Source organism: Dermacentor variabilis, chromosome 3 (genome assembly GCF_050947875.1).
Source record: "Dermacentor variabilis isolate Ectoservices chromosome 3, ASM5094787v1, whole genome shotgun sequence".
Lineage (NCBI taxonomy): Eukaryota > Metazoa > Arthropoda > Arachnida > Ixodida > Ixodidae > Dermacentor > Dermacentor variabilis.
In genome coordinates this window covers 135,194,596-135,219,148 of record NC_134570.1, presented here as the reverse complement: position 1 = coordinate 135,219,148, position 24,553 = coordinate 135,194,596, and the positions used below count along the sequence as shown (strand labels likewise).

Below are 24,553 nucleotides of genomic sequence, written 5' to 3'. Positions count from 1 at the left end.
GCCGCTCTGGACTACGCAGGGATACCTTACTGATTATTTATAAAATTTATGTTCGGCCCATATTAGAATTTGGCTGCGTAATATTTTGCGGTGGCCCCGCCTACAATATTAAACCTCTCATGCTTTTAGAAAGAGAAGCTCTACAGTCCTGCCTCGGGCTTCCTAGATTTGTTGCCAACGCTGTTTTATACCAGGAAGCCCATATACCCACCCTAGATTGCAGATTCCGCATGCTTACGGTTCAGACATATCTAAAAATTTATGAGTTTTCAAAAAGGCGTGCGCAATATGCTTTTATCACTGAACCATCTGACTTTTTCAGGTACCGTGGTTAAGATTCCACAGTCCTCACATATTATTTGTGCAAGCACAGTTAAAACAATTGGATGTGTCCATACGCCAAGTTTGTCATTCAAATACAGACTTAACAGACCTCAAAATTGAGTTCGAGGACATATTTCTGAATCATGCTAAACTGTTACCAAGGCGAGATTTAATTAGTATCTTACACAACCACCTATACCAACTAACCACTGAATATGTAATAGCCACTGACGCCTCTGTGCGCAATGAGAAGGCGGGAGTGGGGATCTTCTCTGAATCTCTACAATGGTCTTACTCGCTTCGCCTTCCCGATTTCACACGTATATTTCAAGCAGAATTATTAGCGATTATATTAGCGTTACGAAAACTTCCCCAAAACGACCCATTAGCTGTTATTGTGACCGACTCGCTATCGGTATGTGCACCACTGACTGCATCTTTAGATAAAAGAATTCAAAGAACCTTTCGTTCGATGGTACCTCCGTACTTAAGGAAAGTATGTTTGCTTTGGGTGCCGGGATATCATGGGTTACACTTGAATGAAATGGCCGATTCACTCGCACGAGCATCCCTCAACGGCGCTATCATATCTGTTTTGCCGACATCAGCTTATGTCCCCGCGGCTAGGTACAGATATTTCACTATATCTCAAAATTCTGCAACATCCATACTAACACCGTCTTCTGATTTCCACGATCTTGGCTTCCCATGGAAAAATAATTGGTGTCCTTCAAGAAAATTGAAAGTTTCCTTTACAAAATTGAGATGCCGTATACCTCCTCTAAATTTTTACTTACACAGGTCTGGTCTTGCTATGTCCCCTCTATGTTCTTATTGCAGTGCACCTGAAATTATCGAACATTATTTTCTCTCCTGCCGCCGCTTTATAAGACAAATAAAATTATTAGCACACTCATTCACCAAACTTGGGCTATCGCTAACCTCACCAACCATTCTTTCTTTTGGTGCGACTTCACTGGGATCCAGCCACAGGGATGCTTTCCTTGCAATTTACAATTTTATTAGAGGTACAAGAAGAGTATCTTGCTGGCTTTCTAAAATTATGGGTAGTTTCTAGTATTAAATTTATTTCAGTTAACTTATTTTATCAAAATTCTTCACAATATTTTTATCACACGTCTAAATTACAGTTCTATTCTCACGGTCCATAATTTAAATCTAGTTTGGCTTTACTTCTAAGCATACGAAAAACCGCCTACTTCTTGGCCAATCCCCCATAGTGGGTATACGCCACTGTCTGGGATACAAGGCAAGACAAGACTTCCTTCTTCTCTTCTCCTGTCCCCCGGTTGCCGCGCTTCTTCATCTTCCATTTGAAGGCTCATACCGCTTCAACCACCATCAGCTTGGCTACGCCCACTGCAGGGCAAAGGACTCTGCCATACTTCTCCAACTACCCCGGTCACGTGCTAATTGTGGCCATGTTGTCCCTGCAAACTTCTTAATCTCATCCGCCCACCTAACTCTCTGCCGCCCCCTGCCACGCTTCCCTTGGAATCCTGTCCGTAAACCTTAATGACCATCGATTATCTTCCCTCCTCATTACATGCCCTGCCCATGCCCATTTCTTTTTCTTGATCTCTACTAAGATGTCAAGAAGTTCCGTTTTTTCCCTCACCCAACCTGCTCTCGTCTTTTCCCCCTTAACGTTACACCCATCATTCTTCTTTCCATAGCTCGTTGCGTCGCTCTCAATTTAAGTAGAACCATTTTCGTAAGTTTCCAGGTTTCTGCCCCGTACGTGAGTACTGGTAAGGCACAGCGGTTATAAACTTTTCCCTTGATGGATTATGGCAACCTGCTGTTCATGATCTGAAAATGCCTGCCAACCGCACCCCAGCCCATTCTTATTCATCTGATTATTTCAGGCTCAAGATCCGGATCCGCGGTCACTATCTGCCCTAAGTAGATGTACTACTTTACCACATCCAGTGCCAAGACATTACCAAGACTTAAAAAGATATTTAATGTTAATGAATGCAATGTGAATTAACGTACATGAAATTATGATGTAGTTAATAAACGTACATATATTTAAGCTAGACTTAATTAAGTCCCTCCAACCCACGACCTTTGATAACGGTCCAACCCACGATCTCTAGTGTTAATTAGGGCGAATTAAGGCACATGTAATTAAGGTTGAGTTAATTAGGGCACTCGAACTCCCTACCTTTAGTGGGAGAATACAAGTAATAGGAAGTAACAACGCATTCGAATGAGATTCCAAGTAAATTAATTAATTTGTCATGAGCGCGCCGGCTTTCGTCCGCATCCTCTTTACTGTCTGCTAAAGTGACTTTGTTTGGAAGGCCATGCCTTAGTTAAAATGGGTCTCTCAAAAAATATGTTACGGTAGAAAGGCATGGAGAGTGCCTCCGCGATTTCGGATGGGTGGCCAACAGAAATCAGGATGTCGCGATTGCCAGCCGCTGTCATTAGTAGGGGGCCAACATGGTTGATCCATTATCCTCATCCATAAGAAAGGGGACGCCAAAGACTTGAAACATTGTACACCGATCAGCTTACTGTCCGTTCCCTACAAAGTATTTGCTAAGGTAATCGCTAACAGAACCAGGAACACCGTAGACTTCTGTCAATCAAAGGACCAGGCAGGAGTCTGTAAAGGCTACTCAATAATAGACCGTATTCACACTATCAATTAGGTGATAAAGAAATGTGCGGAATTATAATCAATACTTACATATAGCTTTCATTGATTACGAGAAAGTGTTTGATTCAGTCGAAACCTCAGCAGTCATGCAGGCATTACGGAATCAGGGTGTAGACGAGCCGTATGTAAAAATACTGAGAGATATCTATAGCGGCTCCACAGCCACCGTAGTCCTCCATAAAAAAAGCAACAAAATCCCAATAAAAAACGCGTCAGACAGGGAGATACGATCTCTCCAATGCTATTCACAGCGTGCTTACAGGAGGTATTCAGAGACCTGGATTGGGAAGAATTGGGGATAAGAGTTAATGGAGAATACCTTAGTAACTTGCGATTCGCTGATGATATTGCCTTGCTTAGTAGCTCAGCGGACTAAATGCAATGCATGCTCACTGAGCTGGAGAGCCAAACCAGAAGGGTGGGTCTAAAAATTAATCTGCAGGAAAGTAAAGTAATGTTTAACAGTCTCGGAAGAGAACAGCAGTTTGCGATAGGTAGTGATGCACTGGAAGTGGTAAGGGAATACATCTACTTAGGGCAGGTAGTGACCGCGGATCCGGATCATGAGACTGAAATAATCAGAAGAATAAGAATGGGCTGGGGTGCGTTTGGCAGGCATTCCCAAATCATGAACAGCAGGTTGCCATTATTCCTCAAGAGAAAAGTGTATAACAGCTGTGTCTCACCAGACCTCACGTGCGGGGCAGAAACCTGGAGGCTTACGAAAAGGGTTCTACTTAAACTGAGGACGACGTAACGAGCTATGGAAAGACGAATGACGGGTGTAACGTTAAGGGATAAGAAATGAGCAGATTGGGTGCGGGACCGAACGCGAGTTAATGACATCTTAGTTTAAATGAAGAAAAAGAAATGGGCATGGGCAGGACATGTAATGAGGAGGGAAGATAACCGATGGTCATTAAAGGTTACGGACTGGATTCCAAGGTAAGGGAAGTGTAGAAGAGGACGGGAGAAAGTTAGGTGGGCGAATGAGGTTAAGAAGTTTGCAGGGACAACATGGCCGCAATTAGTACATGACTTGGGTAGTGGAGAAGTATGGGAGAGGCCTTTACCCTGCAGTGGGCGTAACCAGGCTGATGATGAGGATGAACGTGGTTGATGCCAACTATGTCAAATATAGTTTAGTCGGAATCCGGCGTTGTAGAGCCTCCCAAAAAACTTCGTTTAATGTCCGAAGGTGTTCTTCGATTGTGCGCACAACTATAACATCATGTAGATACATGACGAAGCCGTGATCGTTAAGCGTGCCTAGCAGGGTGTTCCTGGCGCGCTGGAACGTGATCGGAACTTTCCGCAAGCCGAGTGTCATAGGCTTGGACCCGTGAAGCCCTTACGGTGTACGAAACGCGGTTTTAAATTTATTTTTGGGGGGAAATTAATTTTCCAACACCCAGCTCACCAATCTAACAGTGGAAAGAATCTTGCATTCCGTATTGTATGCGGGGCACCGGATAGGATCTAGTTATAGTATTACTGACTTTTCAATATTCAACACATAACCACACATTTCCATTTTTCTTGTGAATAAGGACAACTGGTGTGGCCCAACGACTACACTATTGTCTAATAGCGCCGGCAGCTAGCATCTTACGTACTTGTTCAGCAATGATACAGCGTTCGCGTTTGGCATATTGTCGCAGTGGTACATGCACAGGTGGATGGCTGTCAGTCGTAATGTGGTGCTCAAGCTAGTCAGTACTCGGAAGCGGTGCATTTTTGTCGGCTAATAGGGCGCTATCTTTCTCGGGAACGCAAGAAAAGAAGCTGGAAGGCCCAACTCTCTGTGGCTCAGTAGGTTGCGCGCACAGAGTCGTGTAGCGGAACCTAACTTTGCCGCCCTGAATGCTCAATGGCACGTCGTTACTAAGGATGTATTTCGAGCCAAGGATGATGTCCGCCAGCAAGTTGTCGAAGACGGGGATTTTGCCTACACACTTTGTATCATCAGTTGTGTGTAGCCGCGGAGAAATGGTGCCTGCTCAATTTACCTTTCTTCCTGTGCCGCGCAAGGGTGCCTGCATCTAGGGCTGAAGAATGGGAGGGCTGTGCAGCCGAAGCGGCGCTGAAAGCTCAGCGCCGGTGTCAGCAAGCGCTGTCAGCTCGATACCACACATGCTAATTGACACCAACGGTAGCGTGCGGTCTGATATCACACTTGCTGTCTTGTAGCGTGCAACCAATCGCTAGAGCACTGGCTAGGGTCACCAAAGGAGGAGTGTCCACACTGCAGCTGGGGAGCTTACTAGCTAGCACACGTGTTCTTGGTGGCAGCCCGACTCCGTGTAGGTGTGTCCTATAAGACTAAAGCCTTATGGGCGAAAGCGTCAGGCGCTGTCGCTAACGCATACATGGAAAGGCAACATGCGTGATGTCGTGGATGACATCTACGACTTACTGCTGGACCGCTGATGAAGCCAAGGTAACGTTGCCGGTGCCAAGCTGCGGCACGTTGTCGTAAATGTATTCGCCTATGTCTTCATCTGGAGTTCGTCTGCGTGACTGCATCTGCGCAAAGCGAAGCGAGTGTCATAGGTGTTTGGCAGGTTCTCAAAAGCAGAAAGCAGCAAGGCGGTCCCGCTGGATCAAGCTGAATAGGCACACTTTACGAACAGATTCGAAGCCTGAGCTGCACCTCGGAGATTCCCTTCTGCAATAAACCATTTCTCGGCGTAATTCCACGCGTAGCGAATAGCAACAGACTCGATGGATCGCATCCTGGCTGAGGAGCCCTCTTGAACATGATAAAAATTAGTAAGGGTCGTTGCAGCTAGCGTTTCTCCGACGATTGAAGCAAACGCGTCGGTCCTTCGGCGAAGACATTGTGAGACAGAGATGGCTTGAGCGAACTTAATAGTTGCGCTTTCCGCAAGAGCCACTTAGCAGGCCTGGACGCCGTTCCCGGATCATGTGGTGAATACTTGCGGCGACAGAGGAGGTCCCGTAGTGTCCGTACGCTTAGAAGTGGGATGCTTGGGGCCAGGTCTTCCGAAATCTGAGCATAATGGATTGCTCTATTGTAAAACAAAGACGGTACGCCAGACCACGCGAGCCGCTTCTTGTTCTCCTTCGCCTTTAAGGCAGAGCTGTATGTGTCTACCCCCCCCCTCCCTCGCCCCATGCATTTTTCACCCTTCTCCAAAACTCACGCGCTGTCGATGAGGAGGTGAAGCAAACCAATAAGGAATCCATCATGGAAACCCATGATGTAATAAGAGGAAAACTAAGAAACCAACCAATACATAGTTTCATACAATAATTGCTAGAGCAGACTCGCACGCTAGCGTCTAGGGGTGCTGTGATTGTGATTACGCGGAAGGCGGCTTTAAAAAGATTGCTGGAGTGACACCTCCCGCAGTTACTTATCAGCACAGCTAAAACGAGAGATTGCCTATACTGCCCCGAAAAAGGGAGACCCGCAGCTATTTTATTTTGCTTAGTTATTGGAAACGTTAGCCTACTTGGAAAATAAAAGCTCCTGATTTCAAGCTAAAGTGTTAGGTTGGCTGTCTTTTAATATCATAATGAACATAAAAACTAGACAAACTTTTGTTTCAAACCACAGACACAAAGAAAGACGTTGAACAATATCTGCACGGCAAAATTAACCATTCTAATGGACACTGAGCAGGAACAAAGTGCCTCGTACAGGCACTGCTATTTGCTAACATTTTTTCTTGCCTTTAATAACATGGTGGTGATCCGGCGTCACTTATGAGGCGTCATCTCCATTCCAGTAATTTTTACAGCGAAGCTGTATAGCTCTACCGTTCAAGGGAATTTTCGTGTCGTTGGCGTGGTAAGCAAAAAAACAACCCATGCGTGGGCCGATCCCCGAGATAGTACGATGACGGGCCAACCGGCGGTGGAGGTGAAGCAGGCGTTAAACATTCCCCATACGTGGGCCAAACCCGAAGATAGTCCAACGCCGGTCCGATCCGCAGCGGAGGTGAAGCAGGCGTTAAGCACTCCCTATACGTGGGCCAATACCGAAGATAGTGCAATACAGGCCCGACCCACCAGGCGTCCCTACTTCTAGAAGTTGCACGCTGCGTTAGCTGGAGCTGGTTAATTCAGGCAGGCCTAGTTGACTATTAGTCACCGCCCCGTTTCAAAAAGGGATGAGAATAAGCCGTCATTTTCAATCAACAAAAGCTTGGTATTGTGCCGCGGGTCAAGGGATGCGGCATGTGCGGCGCATAATGTAGATACGTGTGTTTACTTTTCCGTACACGTTATAGCGCCTCCTCGCAAGATACGAACCAGTGCTGAAAAAGCTAATCGTCGAGCTATGCGCGCGGCTGCAAGCAGGCAACGTCGAACTCAGCAGACCACTGTGCAGAGAGCACCACAACCCGAAGCTCACCCTCGGAGCCGGGCGCACAGTTAAGATGATTCTCGTGAATAAGGACGGGAACAGACTTCGCCGCAGAGGCCCTCCAGTTCGTGCTGCCGAAAATGGAGCTCCTAAGGAGCCGCTCTTCCAGCTTACGCTATGAGTGTATTGCGTGTGCTGAGCAGACCTGTGGCTTTTTCTTTCACATATGCGAACGAGGTTCTAGTGAGCAGGGAAGCAAAGACACTCTCTTCGCTGAATGGCTAACTTGCCTCGTAGGTTTACGTTCCTAGGAAAACAATGGAAAGCGACTTTTTGGTATGGGCCCCTGCAAACGCACCGAGATGGAGGCGCAGAACAAACATATGTAATACCTTTCCTTGCATCGTGTAACTGTCAATTTCTTTTCCGAAAACAAGTACTCGGATTAAACAGACCCTTTCTTCGCATTCATTCATATTTATTTGCACAGTCACTATGACAGGAGATGGGGGAGGGAAAGAGATAGAGAAGTCATGAGTCTAGATTAGTCGCATGCTTAATGAAAGGTGTAGCGTACCTAAAGTCGCAATTCAAGTCTGTTACCTTCATGTACTGTAGAAGTGCTTTACTCGGTAGTGTCAATTACTGTGGAGCCTCTTTTCTACGCCTTCCTAATAGTAGCGGTACTGTTTTAAGTAGTGAAAGACCATCACGAAATCAACCAGTTGTGCTTCTGGTTGCATGCATTTTATGGCCTCACTTACTGTCTAAGTGCTTTATTTTATTGCTTTGTTTGTCAGCAGCATGGCCACTCAGATTTATTTGGTAACACTGCGATTGATTTGGCATTCAAGAAACTGTTTCACGTATGTGGAATTGGAAAGCAATTATGAACGGTTTCTCTATAATTCCCCTACATACGCAGTACTTTTACTTCATTTCTAGCAAAATGCGTCATCCATGGATACTTGCCATGCACATTCTACGTGATTACCTTTTGCTTGTGGTCATAACGTCGCCAGGTTCCTTAGGAAGCGGTGAGTTCTTTCTGGATGTTCATTTGAGTACTATAACAGTACTTCCCCATTTTTTACTGCTAAAGAAATACTCCTAATGTGAATCTCTTTCAATTGTTCAATTACGTTAAGTGCAACGGTTTTAAGCGTCTAAACCTAGATATGATTGTGATAAACACCGTAGTGGGGGACTCTGGAATATATTTGACCGCCTGCTATTTTTCAACGTATGCCCAATGCACGATATACATGAGCTCTTCTGCATTTCCGCCCTGAGGAAATACCACTACAGTTGCCGGGATTTGATCTGACGCCTTCGGGCTCAGCACCGCAACGCAAAGCCACAACGCCGCCACGGCGTGTAGTTAATTTCTACCTTACATTCTTGGCCAAGGAAAAGGCGAGATAAATGGTGTGTAGGCATATGAAAAATTATACATGGTGCATTTTATTATAAAATATGTGAACTAACACTGATAATGCAGAACGCGTCAACAAAACTAGTTGCTGCCCCGATTACACTTTTGGAAACTTCCAGGGCTTTCTTTTCAAAGCGAAACAAATAACTATGTCAGCAAAGACGCAATCAAGCTGAAGTTTTGAGAATAAAAGTGTGTAACTTTCTTTTGCTAGGGTGACTAACTAAAATTACATCAGAAGCCCTTCACGGTTCCCTAAATTGAATAAGCTATGGAAGAATCAAGTGTTTTCTAGAAACTGCCTTCGACGTCCCAAAGGAAAAGTGCGTTTTCGAAAGCTAAGGAACGAATGGCACACATTTACACAGGTATGAGGCCACCCAGTATAACTCTTAGGTCAGCGCTTTCAATAAACAAAAAAGAAGTTCGTTAATTACTTTTTTTATTTATGGGTCAATATATCGACCTTTGGAATCTTTCAAATTATGTTAACGTGAAAAAATGAAATATAAGAGCTCAAAACGTGACGTCTTCAGGCGACATCGTGATGCCAGTGTCGGAAAACCATGGGTTCTTGGAAAAGTTACTAGAAGGAACTCTGGCGCTAGAGTCTACGAGAGCTGTAAGCGATTAGGTTCAGCACGCATTGAAATGATGCGTAGTGCAAAGATTTGCATAAAATTTGCAATTGTAGCTTCAAATGTTTTTATGGCGTTACCTATTTAACGCTTTCAATAAAGCTGTGGATGAATGATGCAATCATCTGCAATGACTAAATGTAAGTGGTATTGTTGCTGCGCCTTACTGCCTTCATGAAATGAGGAAAATATAATTGTTTGGAAATTTTGAATAAAAAGAGCTATAAATAATGGGACAAAAATGCAAGTAGTAGCAAGCACGATGATTATGTAGATGGACGTAGTAACCATCATTCCCAAGGTTGATGAACGTCTCCTGCGACAAGGCTTCTAGCAATATTAATCAACAACTCTACGTGGAAACAGTCTTTCGTAGAACGTCACTCTTTCCTTTACGCCGGACTTTGTCACCGGCCTGCAGGAGGCGATTGCGTGCACGCTTGGGTGAGTATCATCGGAGTAAGAAGTCAAGTAAAGCCACTGTGCTAATCCAGGAGTGGAACATGGATTCATGAAAGCGATTGCGACGTTGTTTATTGTGCGGAAGGGTGACTAACTCCTTGAGCAAACACCTCAGTACGGAAGATTTTGGATTTGACACAGGGTGGCCCAACCGCAATAGAGGCTTCCTTACTTCGGCAAGGAACATTTAGTAATTTTGGATGCAGGAACAAATTTAGAAACACACAAATCCTACAACTTTCTCAGCTTGCGCCAAGTGCCCTTCATACATCATCAAAGCCATGTATCGATCACACAAGCGAAAGTTTCTTTATGCTTCCTTCACCCGTGCTCGCATCTTTTCGTAACGCAATGAACCGGGGCATCCGTCATGAGTCTGAAACGTCCATAGCCAGCAAAATAAAGGAATTTCGTTAAATATTTTTTAACACACTGAAGTATTCATATACAAAGATGTAGAGGCTTTCTCCCATTTTCATTTATGTGTAAAATACTAGAAATACTAATATTAAAGTGTGAAGAAATCTGCCCAGCTGTCGATTTAGGAATCACTGGCATCCTTGAAGGCCTTGGGTTCAGCGAGAGTAGGGGGAAGTAAAGATGTCCGCAATGGAGGTTAGTAAGAGGCAATTGGAACATTTGTGGAAGGGAGGAAACCAGAAAAAACGGAGGAGTACAAAAACAAAGTTCACAATAAGTGTTCAAAAACTTTCTTTATGGGTATTGATCGTGGTTTCCTTTGTTCAGTTCTTCTTTTTTTAACACAGGTGGAAATTAGCCAGTAAAGTAACAAGACTTTGCTGGCACAACCCACCGCCTCGTTCCAAAGGGGATGTTTATAGCATCCATCCATCCATCCAACCATCCATCCATCCACTAAGGCGCAAGTCCAGAGAGGGAATATCTATCTTCCCTCTGGATTTGGTTGAGTTGAGCAGGGTTGATAGGAAGGGAGAGAAGAGGCGGAGAATGGGTAGACCCGACGCAGACGTGAAACGAGTTAATCGGCCTGCTCGGCATGCGGCGAGGCCGAAACAATCGACCATATTCTTTGTTCCTGCCCCGCCTTCTGCAAAGAGAGGGCTTCGCTCTACGTCTCATTACGACGCATCGGTCTCCCCGCAGTATCCCAGGTAATGTTTCACGGCCGGCACCACGGCTCCGCCTTCAGCCACCTTCTTACGTTTCTGGAGGACACGGGGCTGTCGTGTAAATTGTGAATGCGCCGCATGGCTACAGCTGACAGCGGTACCGAACGGTACCGGGCTCTCCCATTGCCTCGACCTTTCTCTCTCTTCTCTTTTTTCTTTCTCTATGTACACCTCCCCTTCCCCTAGGCGCTGAGTCGTGCTCCCTAAAGCTGCGGAAAATAGCGCCTCTTCCTCTTCACAGTCACTCACAGACGAGTTAATGACAGCCTTGGCACCTTCCACTCGTATATATGGTGGGAGGGCGGGAAAGGGAAAAGGTAATTTGAGAAGTCAAGCAAACGCAGCAACTACACTAGTGGATAACCTTCTGTGGGCATAAAGGTGAAGCTACGGAGGCAAAGCGCACACAAATGAGAGCGGTTCTGAAAAGAGTCCGGCGTTTTAATCCACGTTAGTATAGGTTGGGGAAGCCAAAACATAAACGTCTCAATAGTAACAGTTAAATAAACAGAACATGCCGCTGAGTGGAAATACCTACTTATTTTTGCAGCTTTTCCCTTCTGCGTCTGGGGAAACGGAAAACCATCGCACATGGAAGCGGCATTGCTCCGCGTCTGTTCCGAGCAGCCAAAAACACGGTCAAACGCTGCCGGAATACTTGTTGGGGTAACACATGTACAGCAGCCACGCGATCTTAGCTTTCCCTTAATAGCCTCAGAAAGATGTCCGAGCGTATAGACTCGACATTGCTTGCATACAAACTGGATCAATTTGATTTCGACGTACGCTACGCTATGTCCCTGCTAGTTCTGAAAAATAAACATGCAAATTTTTCAAGTGGACAACAGATGCAAGGCATGTAGACGCAAAGCCGCATTATATCACCGTAGAGACTAGGCGACCGTAGGGAAGCGATCCCACGTCAAATCAACACTTCTGTGTCCGCCGTGGTATCCCTGCGTCTATGGTACTGCTCCGGCTCGTGGGTTCAATCCCGACCGCGGCAGCCGCATTTCGACGGGAGGGAAACACAAAATCCTTGTGCACGTAGATTTAGTTGCACGTTCAAGAATACCAGGTTGTCAAAACTAATCTTGAGTCTGGCACTGCGCCGTGCCTCAATTTACGATTGTTGTTTTGGCATGTACAGCCCAGTAATTCACTTAAAGTTCAACGCTTTTGCCACGATGCAATGTGCCATACCCGGCAATGACAATGCTGAGCCCTCCCTGAGGTTATGAACAACGGCGCACTACAAGGCCTCACGGAAACACATCTCTCTGTGTGTTCTGTGCACTCCGCAGACAAACAGCTGAGCCGCAAGCAAGGTAACGTTTAACATCAACTCACTACTATCGTACTCTCGCCATCAACGTCACCGATAATTATTGTCAAAGCAAACTGTAAAGAAATCTTCGCGTACATCGGTTCCCACAGTGCGTGGGATCAGCATCATTCTTATTTTGCACTTATCTTTAAATGATATCTGCTGTGAGTGAAATTGTTTTGCCTTTTTCTTGAGCACTGAAATTCTATAAGCCTCCGAGGAATTATTTTGTCGAGAGCCAGATTTGTCAAGGACCTGGTATTAGCAGCTTTCGCGTTTGAATGGTTTAGCGTCTACCTTGAATATACGGCTTAGGAAAACGCATGGCTTGCATATACGTAAATATATACGGAACATGCAGGCGACAGCGGAAACGGAAACGTAATGCGTGCGCGGTCACAGGTGCATATTACAACTATGCAGCAAGCAGATGGACAGCACGGAACTAACGCCTTCTCTTCTCAAGCGATTTCAATGTCTCACGCGCGCAGAACGCTGCGCTTGACTGTACATTTCTTTGTTTCGTTGGCAATCATTAGAGCGTCCCATTAAGAGGAAGCTTTAGCTCGGGTGCTCCCATCTAAATACATGTAAAAGGATAATTCGTTTTTCTCGGCAACCACTGCACGAAATTTGACGAGGTATGTTGCATTTAAAAGTAAAATTGAACATCTAGTGACTGCTGGTTTCGAATTTTTGATTTATGTCGTCAATTTTTTATTAAACATTGTCAAACATCGAAAATTTTCAGTAAACGATACTATCAAGTTTACAACTCTGTAACTCGTCAAAGAAATATGATATCACAAGTCCGTGAATTGCATTTAATAGTACATCTAAAGAGGACAAAATTTATATGTCACGCATATATCTAAAAAAATTTGCAATATGTAAATACTGCTTTTGCAGAACCCTCGTACACGACGTAACAAATTCACATAATATATAAACTGACATATACAATTTGTCCGCTTTTAATGATCTAATGGGTGCCTTACAGAACCGCGATATCTGTTCTTGATGCAGAGCTATTCATTTGTAAACTTCGTGCTCCTATTATTTTCAAACTTCCGAAATTTTGAAAATCCTTTTGACAAAATTCAGGCCCTAAATAGAAATTTCGCTCCCAACAGTCAGTCGAATTGAACCATTTCCCTCAAATGCAATAAATTTCATTAAAATCGGTCCAGGTGTTATTCCAGAAAAACGTTTTTGCGTTTTACATGTATATGAATCGGTCGCGTCGGAGTTGGGCCCGAGCTAATGCTTCCTCTTAAAGCTGGTAAAAGTTAGGCTCCGCTATGTTCAGCGGCAACGGCTAATTAAATTTTTATATTTAACTTTTTAAAACGAAGCTGTCTTTGCCTCTTCCTTCGGCTTTCCCACTTCCGCTCTTGCTTTGGTCTGCTGTGGGATGCTGCGGCTGCTGCAATCCGGCACGCCGCTAACGCCGGCCACGTCAGGACGTAGTTGAGACGCACGCCGCTAACGGTGGCCGCGTCCGGATGTGGTCGAGACGTGGCCATGTCGCCAAAACATAAAAGGCATGTGCTATCGGTGCTTTCTTTTGCGACATTTGTTTTTGAGCTGTCATTCTCAAAAATTCTGAGGAATAACACTGAAAGGATATGAGACAATGCATCCGCCAAGTGGAGGGCCTGCGCGGTTGTCGTGCAGAATGATTATTGCGACTCTCGCGGCGTGGACACCGGTTACTGTGCGACACGAGGCCCTAGACGCTATTACGTTAGTACATAATAGGAGTGTGGCATGAAGGAAGGACGACCGGAGAAGGTCCTGTCGAGATTTACGCCGCGTCGCACTTGCACAACGCCCTCTGGACGCGTAAGTAGGCGTCACCCCTCACAAATGCTGTACAGGAGCTGCCGCATTTGTCTCCGTGCTAACCCGCAACAGCAACGACAGTAGAGGGAGGAGGTGGGGAGAATATTAGCGAGAGATTAGAGAGAGAGCGAGCAGTTTTATGCGTGGTTTTATGCAAACCCCTTAAACTTCGTAAAGTAGCGACACTCTCCGCCTTCGCTCCTCGTTTCTCCGCTCTTTCACGCGTTCACCTCGATGGTGGTGCCGCCTACACTGCTCGAGCGTAGCCGGCGACCTTTCGCAGCGTGAATGCACGCATAGCCAGGAGGTGCGCTTTAAGCGTTCGCGCTGGATTTGTAGCTCCGAGTAACTTCCTGTACAGCGTATAATTTCTATACGGGCAACCGCCCGTATAGAAATTCATATTGTATAGTGTAAATCTTCAGCGACGCCAGCGTTTCTTTCTCTGTATTGATAAATATTTATTTAAAAGAAGTATCTGACGAGCGCTAACGCCATGCATGACGACTCCAAACGTATCGCGTGCGCCACAATTAGGTACCCAACATTTGTCAAGTACGTGTCGCAACATCCTGTTGCGAATGGTTCCAAATAACACATTTACAATCGAATGCCAATATCCGGACCTGGAGCAAGCTTTCAGTAGCCTAAATAACCTGCGCCGTCCTTACCATGTGAATTCGTGGTGCGTATCAGCTATGACGTACAAATACCGATAGGGGGCACGGACGATGACTGCTCTGCAGGTTCGAAAGAGTATTACAAGCTACCGTGCCGCCAACGTGCGTGCCAATTTTCTAAGCACACACAAAGGCTCAGAGGTGGGCGCTGGTGTTATTATGTTTCTCGTGCCTCAAAGTTGGCAGAAATACGCGCGGCCGATCATCGAGCAGGGATTCTGCGTATGTAGAAAATGAACTGATCTTTTAGTATTCGTACGCGAAGCGGGAATGCCGTAACAGCGCTTCATTCAGGTTATCGACTCATCATTAAACGCATTTCATCGTGCGCTAGCTCGTCCGTTCACAAAGTGAGGTATTTGTCGCCATGCGAGTTGCACTGAAGTACATGCATTGAGGACAGTTACGCTCGCTCTGAAATAACATTTGCGAGATATGACTTCAGTGAAGTGATGACCGCGCTATGACGCGGCCCCAATTTCGGTAAGTGAAATGATGCAATCGTTTATATTGAGGCACAATGTGTTGTGTCATAACGTGTGTCTCAGAGACATAGTGATAGTACGAGGTAATAGTTGAACAAACGAGTAAGCGAACGACTAAACGAACGAGCGAACCACGACTAAACCAGCCAGTGAACGAGCGGGCGACCGCACGTTTTCTTTCCGAGTGCTCCACCGCCGCATCTTAATCTGTGCACACTTTAAAGCTGAAACGAATTACCACGTACGTCTCAAAGACTTATGATGCTGTCGTTTGGCGACGAACGCGGTTTCGGGAGAGCATGAACACTTTCCCTTTGTATTGCAAATCCACTGGGCGATCGCCAATGACGAACAGGAACGAAAGAGGCAAACAAAGCTATTCGCTATAAACAAGGCTATTTAATAACCACAAAATGTTCGCGGGATCGAATCCCGGCCACGGCGGCCGCATTTCGATGGGGGCGAAATGCGAAAACACCCGTGTGCTTAGATTTAGGTGCACGTTAAAGAACCCCAGGTGGTCAAAATTTCCGGAGTCCTCCACTACGGCGTGCCTCATAATCAGAAAGTGGTTTTGGCACGTAAAACCCCAAATATTATTACTATTAACCACAAAATGCAGAGAGTTGCTTTCGTAAGATGAGTTTTCGCGGTCGAGCTTCAAATTTTGTCAAAATTAATGCGCTTAATCCTAAAGGTTTCGCAATCACGTCTTCCCACGCATCCTTAAATTCCCGCGAATTGAAGCCTGTTGGCGTACAATACGATTAAGCTCACAAAATACGACCACGTACTGCTTATATAAAGAAAGTACACGTCCCGTAGGACTATACTGTGAGAGACTCGCAACTACTTCGTACAGTCGTGTGGAGAATGTTGGTCTGAAGTTCTCCTTCCCAATTTGATGAAACCACGTCTTTCTTAACCCTTCAAAACTGAGATCTGGGCGAACCCGTAGCGCTTACCGGACGGTATCGAGAAGAGCTTCTTGTCATTCCTGAAATTATTTTGGCATACGAAGGCGCAGCGCGTTATCGTGATCGAAAATGCCATGAAGCGACGTCTTACTTGCCATAAACCTTAGTTCAAGGCGTTCGCAAACCAAACACAGAATATCAACTGCGCCAACGTGCGCTCATTGCCTTTCTGCAGACGCTTTACAAGCAAACATGGCGCTGAAGCCCGACTTTAAAGAAACGAAGCCAGCGTGAGGGCCCACGTCAAGGTATTAGGCCAATAGCGACGCGGCGTCGGCCTCGTCCAGAACGCGCGAGGAGGAGGCGGCGTTCTTGAAAGCGTGGCGCTACTTTACGAAGTTTAAAGGGCCCCTCACCAGGCCCCATTGCAAAAATTGGAGGACGCTTAAGCTTCGCCTTCAAGAGTGGAACGCGACAGCGTTCCCGTCGACCCGCCAAGGGGTGTAAGACAATGGGCTACGGCGCAGCGACTACGCGCCCCGCATCGGACGCGGTGAGCGTCGAGCAACGCAGCTTTCGGCGCGACAACGAAATGTGCGCCTGAGCAAGCGACGCACGCCTGAGCCTTAGAAACAGCTCGTTTCTAAGGCAACAGCGCGTTCACTAGAGGCGCTTTTCTACCGCTTTGAAGCATGGAACTCGTGGCTCAGTGGTAACGTCTCCCTCTCACACTCCGGAGACCCTGGTTTGATTCTCACCCAGCCCATCTTGCAAGTTGTTTTTTATTCATGAAGTGCCGGCTGGGATTTATCGCTCATGGCCAACGCCGACGACACCGGCTTTTCTGCGACACGAGCTCCTTAACGCTGTCGCGTTAAAATTTTTTTATACGCTGGAAGTTCTTACGTGTCCTCTAGGGAGCGTCCTGCCGCAACTTTTTTGAGATCGGCTCATTAATAGCCGAGATAGTATTTCAGTGCCGCTAACCTATGATTTCAGCAGGCGGGCTCCACTGCCATGCAAGACGCTCTCACCCCGCGCTCCGTCTAGCCTTCGCAACGAAATTCCTTCCCTGCGTTCTCCCGTGCCATATCTCGAGAATCGCGTGACGCATACGTCACAGGCCCCGCCTTTATCTTTTTCTCCTCTCTTTTTTTTTCTTGCCCTACGCATTTCCGCTGACCGCGCCACGCGCGCGCTGTTGTCACCATCGCGCAGCGCACGATATTGCGCACTGTGCACAAGAAAACATGACTAGCGGTATAATTCACTGCTACACGAATACTGAGGCAGAACAAGTGGATCGCAGAGCGTGATCACGCGCTGGAACACGGTAGAAAATGGCATAGTTTCGGTACCTGCGCACGTGAGCGCACGACCATGAGACCAAGCAGACGAAGCGGAAGTACATCTCCCTTGCTTCGTTGAAAATAAAACAAAAACTATGCAGACCTTCCTTTTCTGTGTTTTGTTATTTCTCTAAACTTAGATTCATCAATGCAAGCAACAGATTGCACAGATAAGAGATGTTGTCTTGAATAATTATCGAAGTCACGTGTCACCACGAGCGACGTCACACTGCGGACACAATTACGTAGGCGCAGGAGCCCGACTGCGTCATCGTCCCTCTCTGGGTTGATTCGCCGAGAGTGAAGATGGAAACAGCGCTCGGATTGAAATTTCAGCCCTTTCCGCAGCGCGTAGCGATGTAATTCTTTGCAAACACGATCGCTAGCGAGCATTGTAGGCTCTGCGCTTGTGAGCTCAAAATGGCCAGATCTGGTAAGGGGCTTTTGAAGGGGCTTTAATTTTATGGGCTACACTGCTACAAGCCATAATGACGCCGAAGCGTGCACTTGGTGCCGACGAGACGAAAGCTCGCATAAAGCGCCGAGGGAAGCAGGCAAGGTAAAATTTCCCATGCCTGCATGACAGTCGTATGCCCTCAACATATCACCGCCAAAAAACGTCAATAAACGAAAACAGCCGACAAAGCTTCGCTTGCATCGATTCCCACAGTACATGGAATCTGCTTATTTTCCTTTTTTAACAGCGAAGCTGCGCTTGGCTCGGCGTAAAATTGCCCGAGTATCACAAAGCTCCACCGACGCCCACGGACGGAGACACTGCGCGCAGACGGTTTCGCGCCACGCCGCGATCTGCGCATGCGCAGCGATAACGGTTGGGAATGCGCGTGCACTCAACCTTGAAAATGATTTGAAAGTTTGTGCTCGGCGGCGCTCGGTCAGTTAATGCCATGGGGTGGCCTAGGAAAGTTCGTACTGCCGAAGAAGAGTTTGCGCATCGCGAAGCGACTTGCTGCGCTGCGGAAGAAGCAAGGACAAGGACGCGCCGATCCGACCTACTTGGCCAGAGATACCGAAGCCAAGAGGTGGCGACTACACGAAGACCCAGAATGCGCCAGTCGAGAGAGAGACTGGATCGCAGCGAAGCATCGACGATTACGCCAAGACCGAGCAGTACGGGAGGCCGAATACGAGCGACGCCGAGCTCGTGCTTCAGCCGTGGGTGCCACTGATCGGTTTCAACGTGAGTTTCTCTCGTTGGAGTTTGGACATTCCTGCCCAGTGTGCGAATGACTGTGGTTTGACTCGAACCTATGGACGCTCAACCTGGTTCAGTCTGTCGAGAAACGTGCACAAGGCACGTGTGTGCTGCGAGACATCTTCCCGGAGGCCAGCGGCCACGATGAGATGAGGCTGTGTAGGACCTGTCGAGAAAGAGGTCTTACGCGGAAAGGTGCCGCAGTTCAGCGTGACCAACGGCTTCAAGTATCCACCCAAGCCAGCGGGGCTAACGCATTTGAACGAGGTGGCCCTAATTTACCAGCTTCGCTGTTTCGAACCTTACCTGACCGAGTGCGAGCTTGTATCTTCGCCCCCTTTTTTTTCATTTTTACGCCATAGCGTTAAGGGCTCCATGTCGAAGAAGATCCGGTGAATGCATCGGTGGCGTTGTCTGTTAGATGAAAATCGACCCGCACCAATCAGGCCCTCCGCGTGGCGCCCATGCCTTACCGAACTAATTTGACACTTTGCAAAGAAGCTGCTGCGCATGCGCGTGCGCGACGATTGCAAGCGCACCCTATGCGGTTTAAAACCTAGCAGGCGGCTCCCCGCCAGGGCATTCCGGCACGCTGAGGCAAGCTCCCGTGCCCACGTTTCTGTATGGCATGCCGGCTCACTGCGTCGCGTATGGATATATGCATTATTACGCCAAGAATAACGGTGGTAATTTTTGGTTTGCGTCAGAATCGCGGCGCCCACTAAAGAGTACGTCATGGGTGAACGCCGGAAAAACGATTGAGTGCAGACTCTGTATGGCAGCCAAACGTGCACTCAAGGATTCGCAGCGAGCACTTTATAACAAGTATACATCATGAATTTTGATCTGTAATGAATCCTTTGTAAGACTATAAATTCCCCCTTCAATTTTAGGCCAGCCTTCAAACTTTTCTAGTGACCCAGACTACGTGACAACTGTTTTCATATAGACCCGAACTTCCACACAAGCTGCAGTGCAACGACACCGTCATTTGATTAAAAGAGGCGTTTCAGAGCACGTAAATGACAGCGAAATAGGATTTCCGTGGGGCACGCGCGCCTGCATCGACTAGTGGTTTCAGAGCGCGCACTCGCGCTCGGTGTAAGCTCATAGCTCTATAGGGCATGCTCATAGGGCATGCTCTGCCGGTGTCTCGCCGGCTTAAACCATGTGCGCGGTGGCGGCTTCGGCTGGTTAATGCCACTAAAAAATAAAGGTAGCGCCTTCTCTTCTCTCCTCCTGCGCCGGCGTTGGCCCCTCCTGCGCGGAGCGTAACTTGCAGACCCCCTCCGAAATAGACGCTGTCGCGGCATGTCGCTGGCGCCTTTGAGGCCGTATTTCGACGAGAACTTTTTAAAGTTATATCATGACTGTCTACGGAAACATCTAGAGAGGAGGTCTGCATATTGTTGCGCTTGGCTGGCTCTACCTTTCCTGCTTCCTCTCTCGTTTCAGCGCCAACGAAACGGCGAGAACACATCGTTTCAGCAGCTTCTCAGCAACGCTGCAGTAAGCCACTTTCGCAGATCGCTTTTCAATGTACAGGCCCGTGCGAGTCTCTTCAACGCTAAGTAAGCGTCGCGAAGACAAAGCTCGAAGCTACGGCTATGTTCCAATACTCGCCGTATAGGGCGAAGTACACGGCTATAGGCATGCCGCGGCCATCTTAAGTCTCGTTCAAATTCTAACGAAGACGTCAAAGTAGACAGCGTCGCCAAGACAGCATCGAAGTCGAAAACGATGCAAGCTACTTTCCTGTCCAAACAAGATGGCGGCTGAGCAGGACGCGTCGAAAGCCGACAGGAAGGTTGTCTGCGCATAAGAAAAAGCACACACGTTATCCCACGCGCTTAATGTAAGCTACATCGTGTTTTTGATAGGTTTTTAGGCGCAAATGCTTAAAATACAGAAATGTTTGTTTCTCTGAACTTTTCTTGTCACCGCGAGGTGGCATCACGTACCAGAAGCGTCTTCTCTGCTTCTTCTGGACGGCTAGCAACGTGTTCCATTACATGGCCACGAAACTGTCTCAGCTGTCTCCTTTGCTACCCACGTAGACTGTCTCCGATGCTGGCCAGAATTTAAACACACCCTATATTAACTGTCGGCACACTCTGTCGGCATCGCAGATCGCCTTCAAGGTATCGTTGCCCCCCAATCACCGCTTCGTATCGCACTGCGATAAACAAATAGATGGTGTTCTTACACATTGAAGCCAAACAAAGACAACGCCATGGAATGTATGACTCAGTCACCAAAAAGCATGTGCGTTTTAGGACTACCTGATCGAAGTCGGCCACCAAAATTGCCAATAAACGCAGCGCGAATATGCGGCACTTAGGAGACAGAGAAAGAAACGTTTAGTATACGAAACAGTGTCCCGAGCGAGGCCGGGTATCACCCTAAGGTTGGAGGGCTCCTTCGTCCAGGAACCCTCTGGCTTCGACTGCCCTCTTGGCCCTGGCGACGAGTTGTCGTTGGTCTTCCAGGTCCCCGAGGGTTAGCTTGGCCTCCCACGTTTCAAATAGGTCCTTTGCTTCTATTGCTCGTTTTGCGTGCGTCTCTGGTTGCATTTCGCTGCCTTCCTGCCACGGGCATTCCAGGAGTAAGTGTGCCAGAGTGTCGGGTACGTTGCAGAGTGGGCAGAGGTAACCGTAGAGCGTCGGGTAGAGGCGATGCACTTAGGAGAGCGAAAAAGTTACGAATTCGCATACAAGTGGCAACATATGAGATTAGTAATGAGCGTAGAATTGCTCGCTTACCTCGCAGAGCCGGGACCATTGCGTTGGGTTGAAATCAGCCCGGCTGATTCTTTGAATCCAGACCTACCTCCGCACCGCCTCTCGCTTTACACATGGAATTCGGCAGAGTCGCTTGCCGCCATTTACACGTGTAATGCATCCGAAAGGCCAGCAGCACGGCTTCGCGAACAGGGAACTATGTATAGCTACGGCGTCAAGAGGGCATTGTGCTCATGCTACGCTGCGCAAATGTTGACACGACCTCCTCGTGTCGCGTTTCCTTTGTGCCACACTCCTGTCATATACTACCGCGATAGCGTTGAGGGCCCCGTGTCGCAGAAAATCCGTCGTCAACGTCGCGGGCGTCGCTTGGCGAATAATCATTCCGAATCGCAACCGCTCAGGCCCTCCACATGGCGCATACCTTGTCTTACATTCTTTACAAAGTTATTCCTCGGAATTTTGAGAATGAAAACTCATAAACAAATGTCCTGAAACAAAACAACGGCAGCGCATTTCTTTCATATTTTTGCGACATGCCCACGTCTCAACCAGGTCCCGACGAGGGCGGCCTTAGTGGCGTGCATCTCTGCTACGTACCGACGCGGCCGGCGTTAGCGACGTGCAGTACCACAGCAGCAGCAGCGGAAAGTCGAAGGAAAAGGCGAAGAAAGCTTCGCTTTGAAAAGCGCGTGGCGGCGTTCGGCCAATGGGAGGGCCGAACGTCAAAGGAAGTCCCAGGAGAGGAGGAAGGCGGTAGTCTTAAAAGGACGGCGCTATTTTCTTTTTTGTTTTTATTGAGCGGCTTTACGGTTAGTAGTTTGAGAGCGCGCTCTTGTGCTCGGTGCACAGTCACAGCTCTCAGCGCGTGGGCTCGCTCTGCAGGCGTCTGTCCGGCTTGAACCGTGCAAGTGTGCGCGCGCCAGCGAATACAGGTATTTTTATTGGGAAATGAAATGAAAATCAGGGGCCGTATTTCCTAACGATTCTTTTTAAAATCGCCGCATCGCACGTTGCTACATATCCGATAGCACATATATTGGCTCCTTCATGTGACGAGTTATATGACATATATGCAATCTGTTTGAAAATATCATACAAAGTCCGCGATCATTCTATGCGGTGACTCGTAGTGCGAAAGAAGTTAGCGAATGAAGCAACGGCTGGCCGACGAAGTGCAGGCTGCTTCGCCAGCTGGCGGTGCGGCAGGTTGGATGTGTGAGCGTCTATCCAAGCCACTCGAGTTCATCGCTGAGCTTTATTTTAGCTTTGTTTTTATGCATGCACGTAACAGTTTGCGAAGCACTAAATTCGTATTGTAATGCAGGTAGTTAAGCTTCTACAGCACTGCAGGAAGAGATAAGCAAGAGCGAATACAAAGACGTAAAATCCAATTGGGCTGCCAGCTGCACGAACACTGGCACTCAGATTGAACATAACATTTTTCACGTAACCCTCTTCTTTAAAGGCCCAACAACGATGAACCCGACGCATGGTCGCGGTTGTTCAGTGCAGATAACTCTACACCTGGTCGCTGGCGATCCAGCATCGCGAAAAGTCACAAATGCATCCTGCTTCCAAAAAAGGAAAACGGAATCCAGCTTGCCGCCACTATTTTGACGCGACGTAAGACGACTAAACAAACAACGCTAGCTGAATGTCACTCCATCAAGCTTGATGGCGGAGGTAGCAACAAAGCAATAACGGCAAATGTTTTGCACACAAATGCTCACGCACCACTTATCCCGAACGCTTCCTCAGGCCTACAGCACGGGGAGCTGAATTTTCTGTTTGCAAAGTGTCGATCTCTCAAGGTAAGATACATCAGAAAATTGGTAAATTACGAGTTAAAACAACATACAGACAAAACAGCGCCGTATTGTAGTTTGAATAAGCGAGAACACATAATTCTGTTACGCGGAATCTCAAGCGCAAACATCTCTTCCGGCTCCCCTTTGAAGTCTGTCTTAATTAATAGGAGCGTCGCGCCTGCGCGCGGTTCCTTGCGAACCCATCCAGATGCCGCTCGCCTCCGCTCACTGTCGACCGCGGCGGCACCCACTGTGGAGGGGAGGGATAAAAAAAAAGAACGAGAAAGGTCGTCTTCGTCTATAGTGTTCACCGCTAGCGTTTTCAGGAAAACATTACTTTTACATAAGCTACAGCTGCCGGAAAGCGTGACAAAGGGTCGGGGATTTTTGAATGATATCTCTTTCCACTCTTAAATTCGAACCTCAAGCGTCTTACAAGTGTTGTTTTTATTTCACTATAGAAGGCATTGGCCCTGTCATATGGAATGGCTTATGACAAAGCTTTATTTCAAAGTGAATAAATTAAAGGCCAGGAGCCTAACCCGGACTGTGCCGTGTTGGCTAACCTGCACAAATTTGTGCGACATTCAGTAGAGCTCAGCACTATGTACAAAAGTGTGCAATGCAAACGTAAATTTGATGCAGCACATGTGCGTCTTAGGCGACGACTTATTCCGTATAATGATAACCTAAAGGGAGGTTCATGTTTGCAGAGTGCAGGAAGGCGTGCCTCGTGATGTGGTGCCCAGACGTCCAAGATCCCGACATGAACAGCTATATCAAATACAGTTTGGAAGACCCAGGTGAGCTGGATTGTACTTATTTGTTAGCAGTAACAGTTGTTTGAATATATTGTAATGGTAACAACGAACGCCTCAAGTGAAAGAGGAGGAGGAGAAGCGCAAACGCAAGGATAGGGCGACGTTAGAGTGGGTACGTGCGAACGGCGTCTTATCTTGTCTCGCAAACACTGGCACCTACCCACTGTGGTGGATTGGCCAAGAAGCACGTGGTTTCTAGTATGTTAGAACCGAAAGAAAACTATATTTGAAGAGTAGAGCGTGGGACTCATGAAATGTGAATTAGAACTTTAATAAAAATATCTTTAAGAATTTTAAATAATGTAAGTTAACATAAAGAAATG

The 24,553-nt window shown here is 47.2% G+C and overlaps 1 protein-coding gene across 2 annotated transcripts in view; it reads left to right on the top strand.

Annotated features, from left to right (window-relative positions):
- Window positions 1-24,553, top strand: part of LOC142574206 (uncharacterized) — a 120,747-nt gene that overhangs the window by 56,671 nt on the left and 39,523 nt on the right. For both annotated transcript variants that reach the window (XM_075683353.1, XM_075683352.1), the window contains exons 2-3: window positions 8,298-8,389; window positions 24,123-24,212. In XM_075683353.1, coding sequence (XP_075539468.1) covers window positions 8,302-8,389; window positions 24,123-24,212 — 178 coding nt within the window. In that variant the 5' untranslated portion in view covers window positions 8,298-8,301. The remainder of the gene's footprint in view (window positions 1-8,297; window positions 8,390-24,122; window positions 24,213-24,553) is intronic.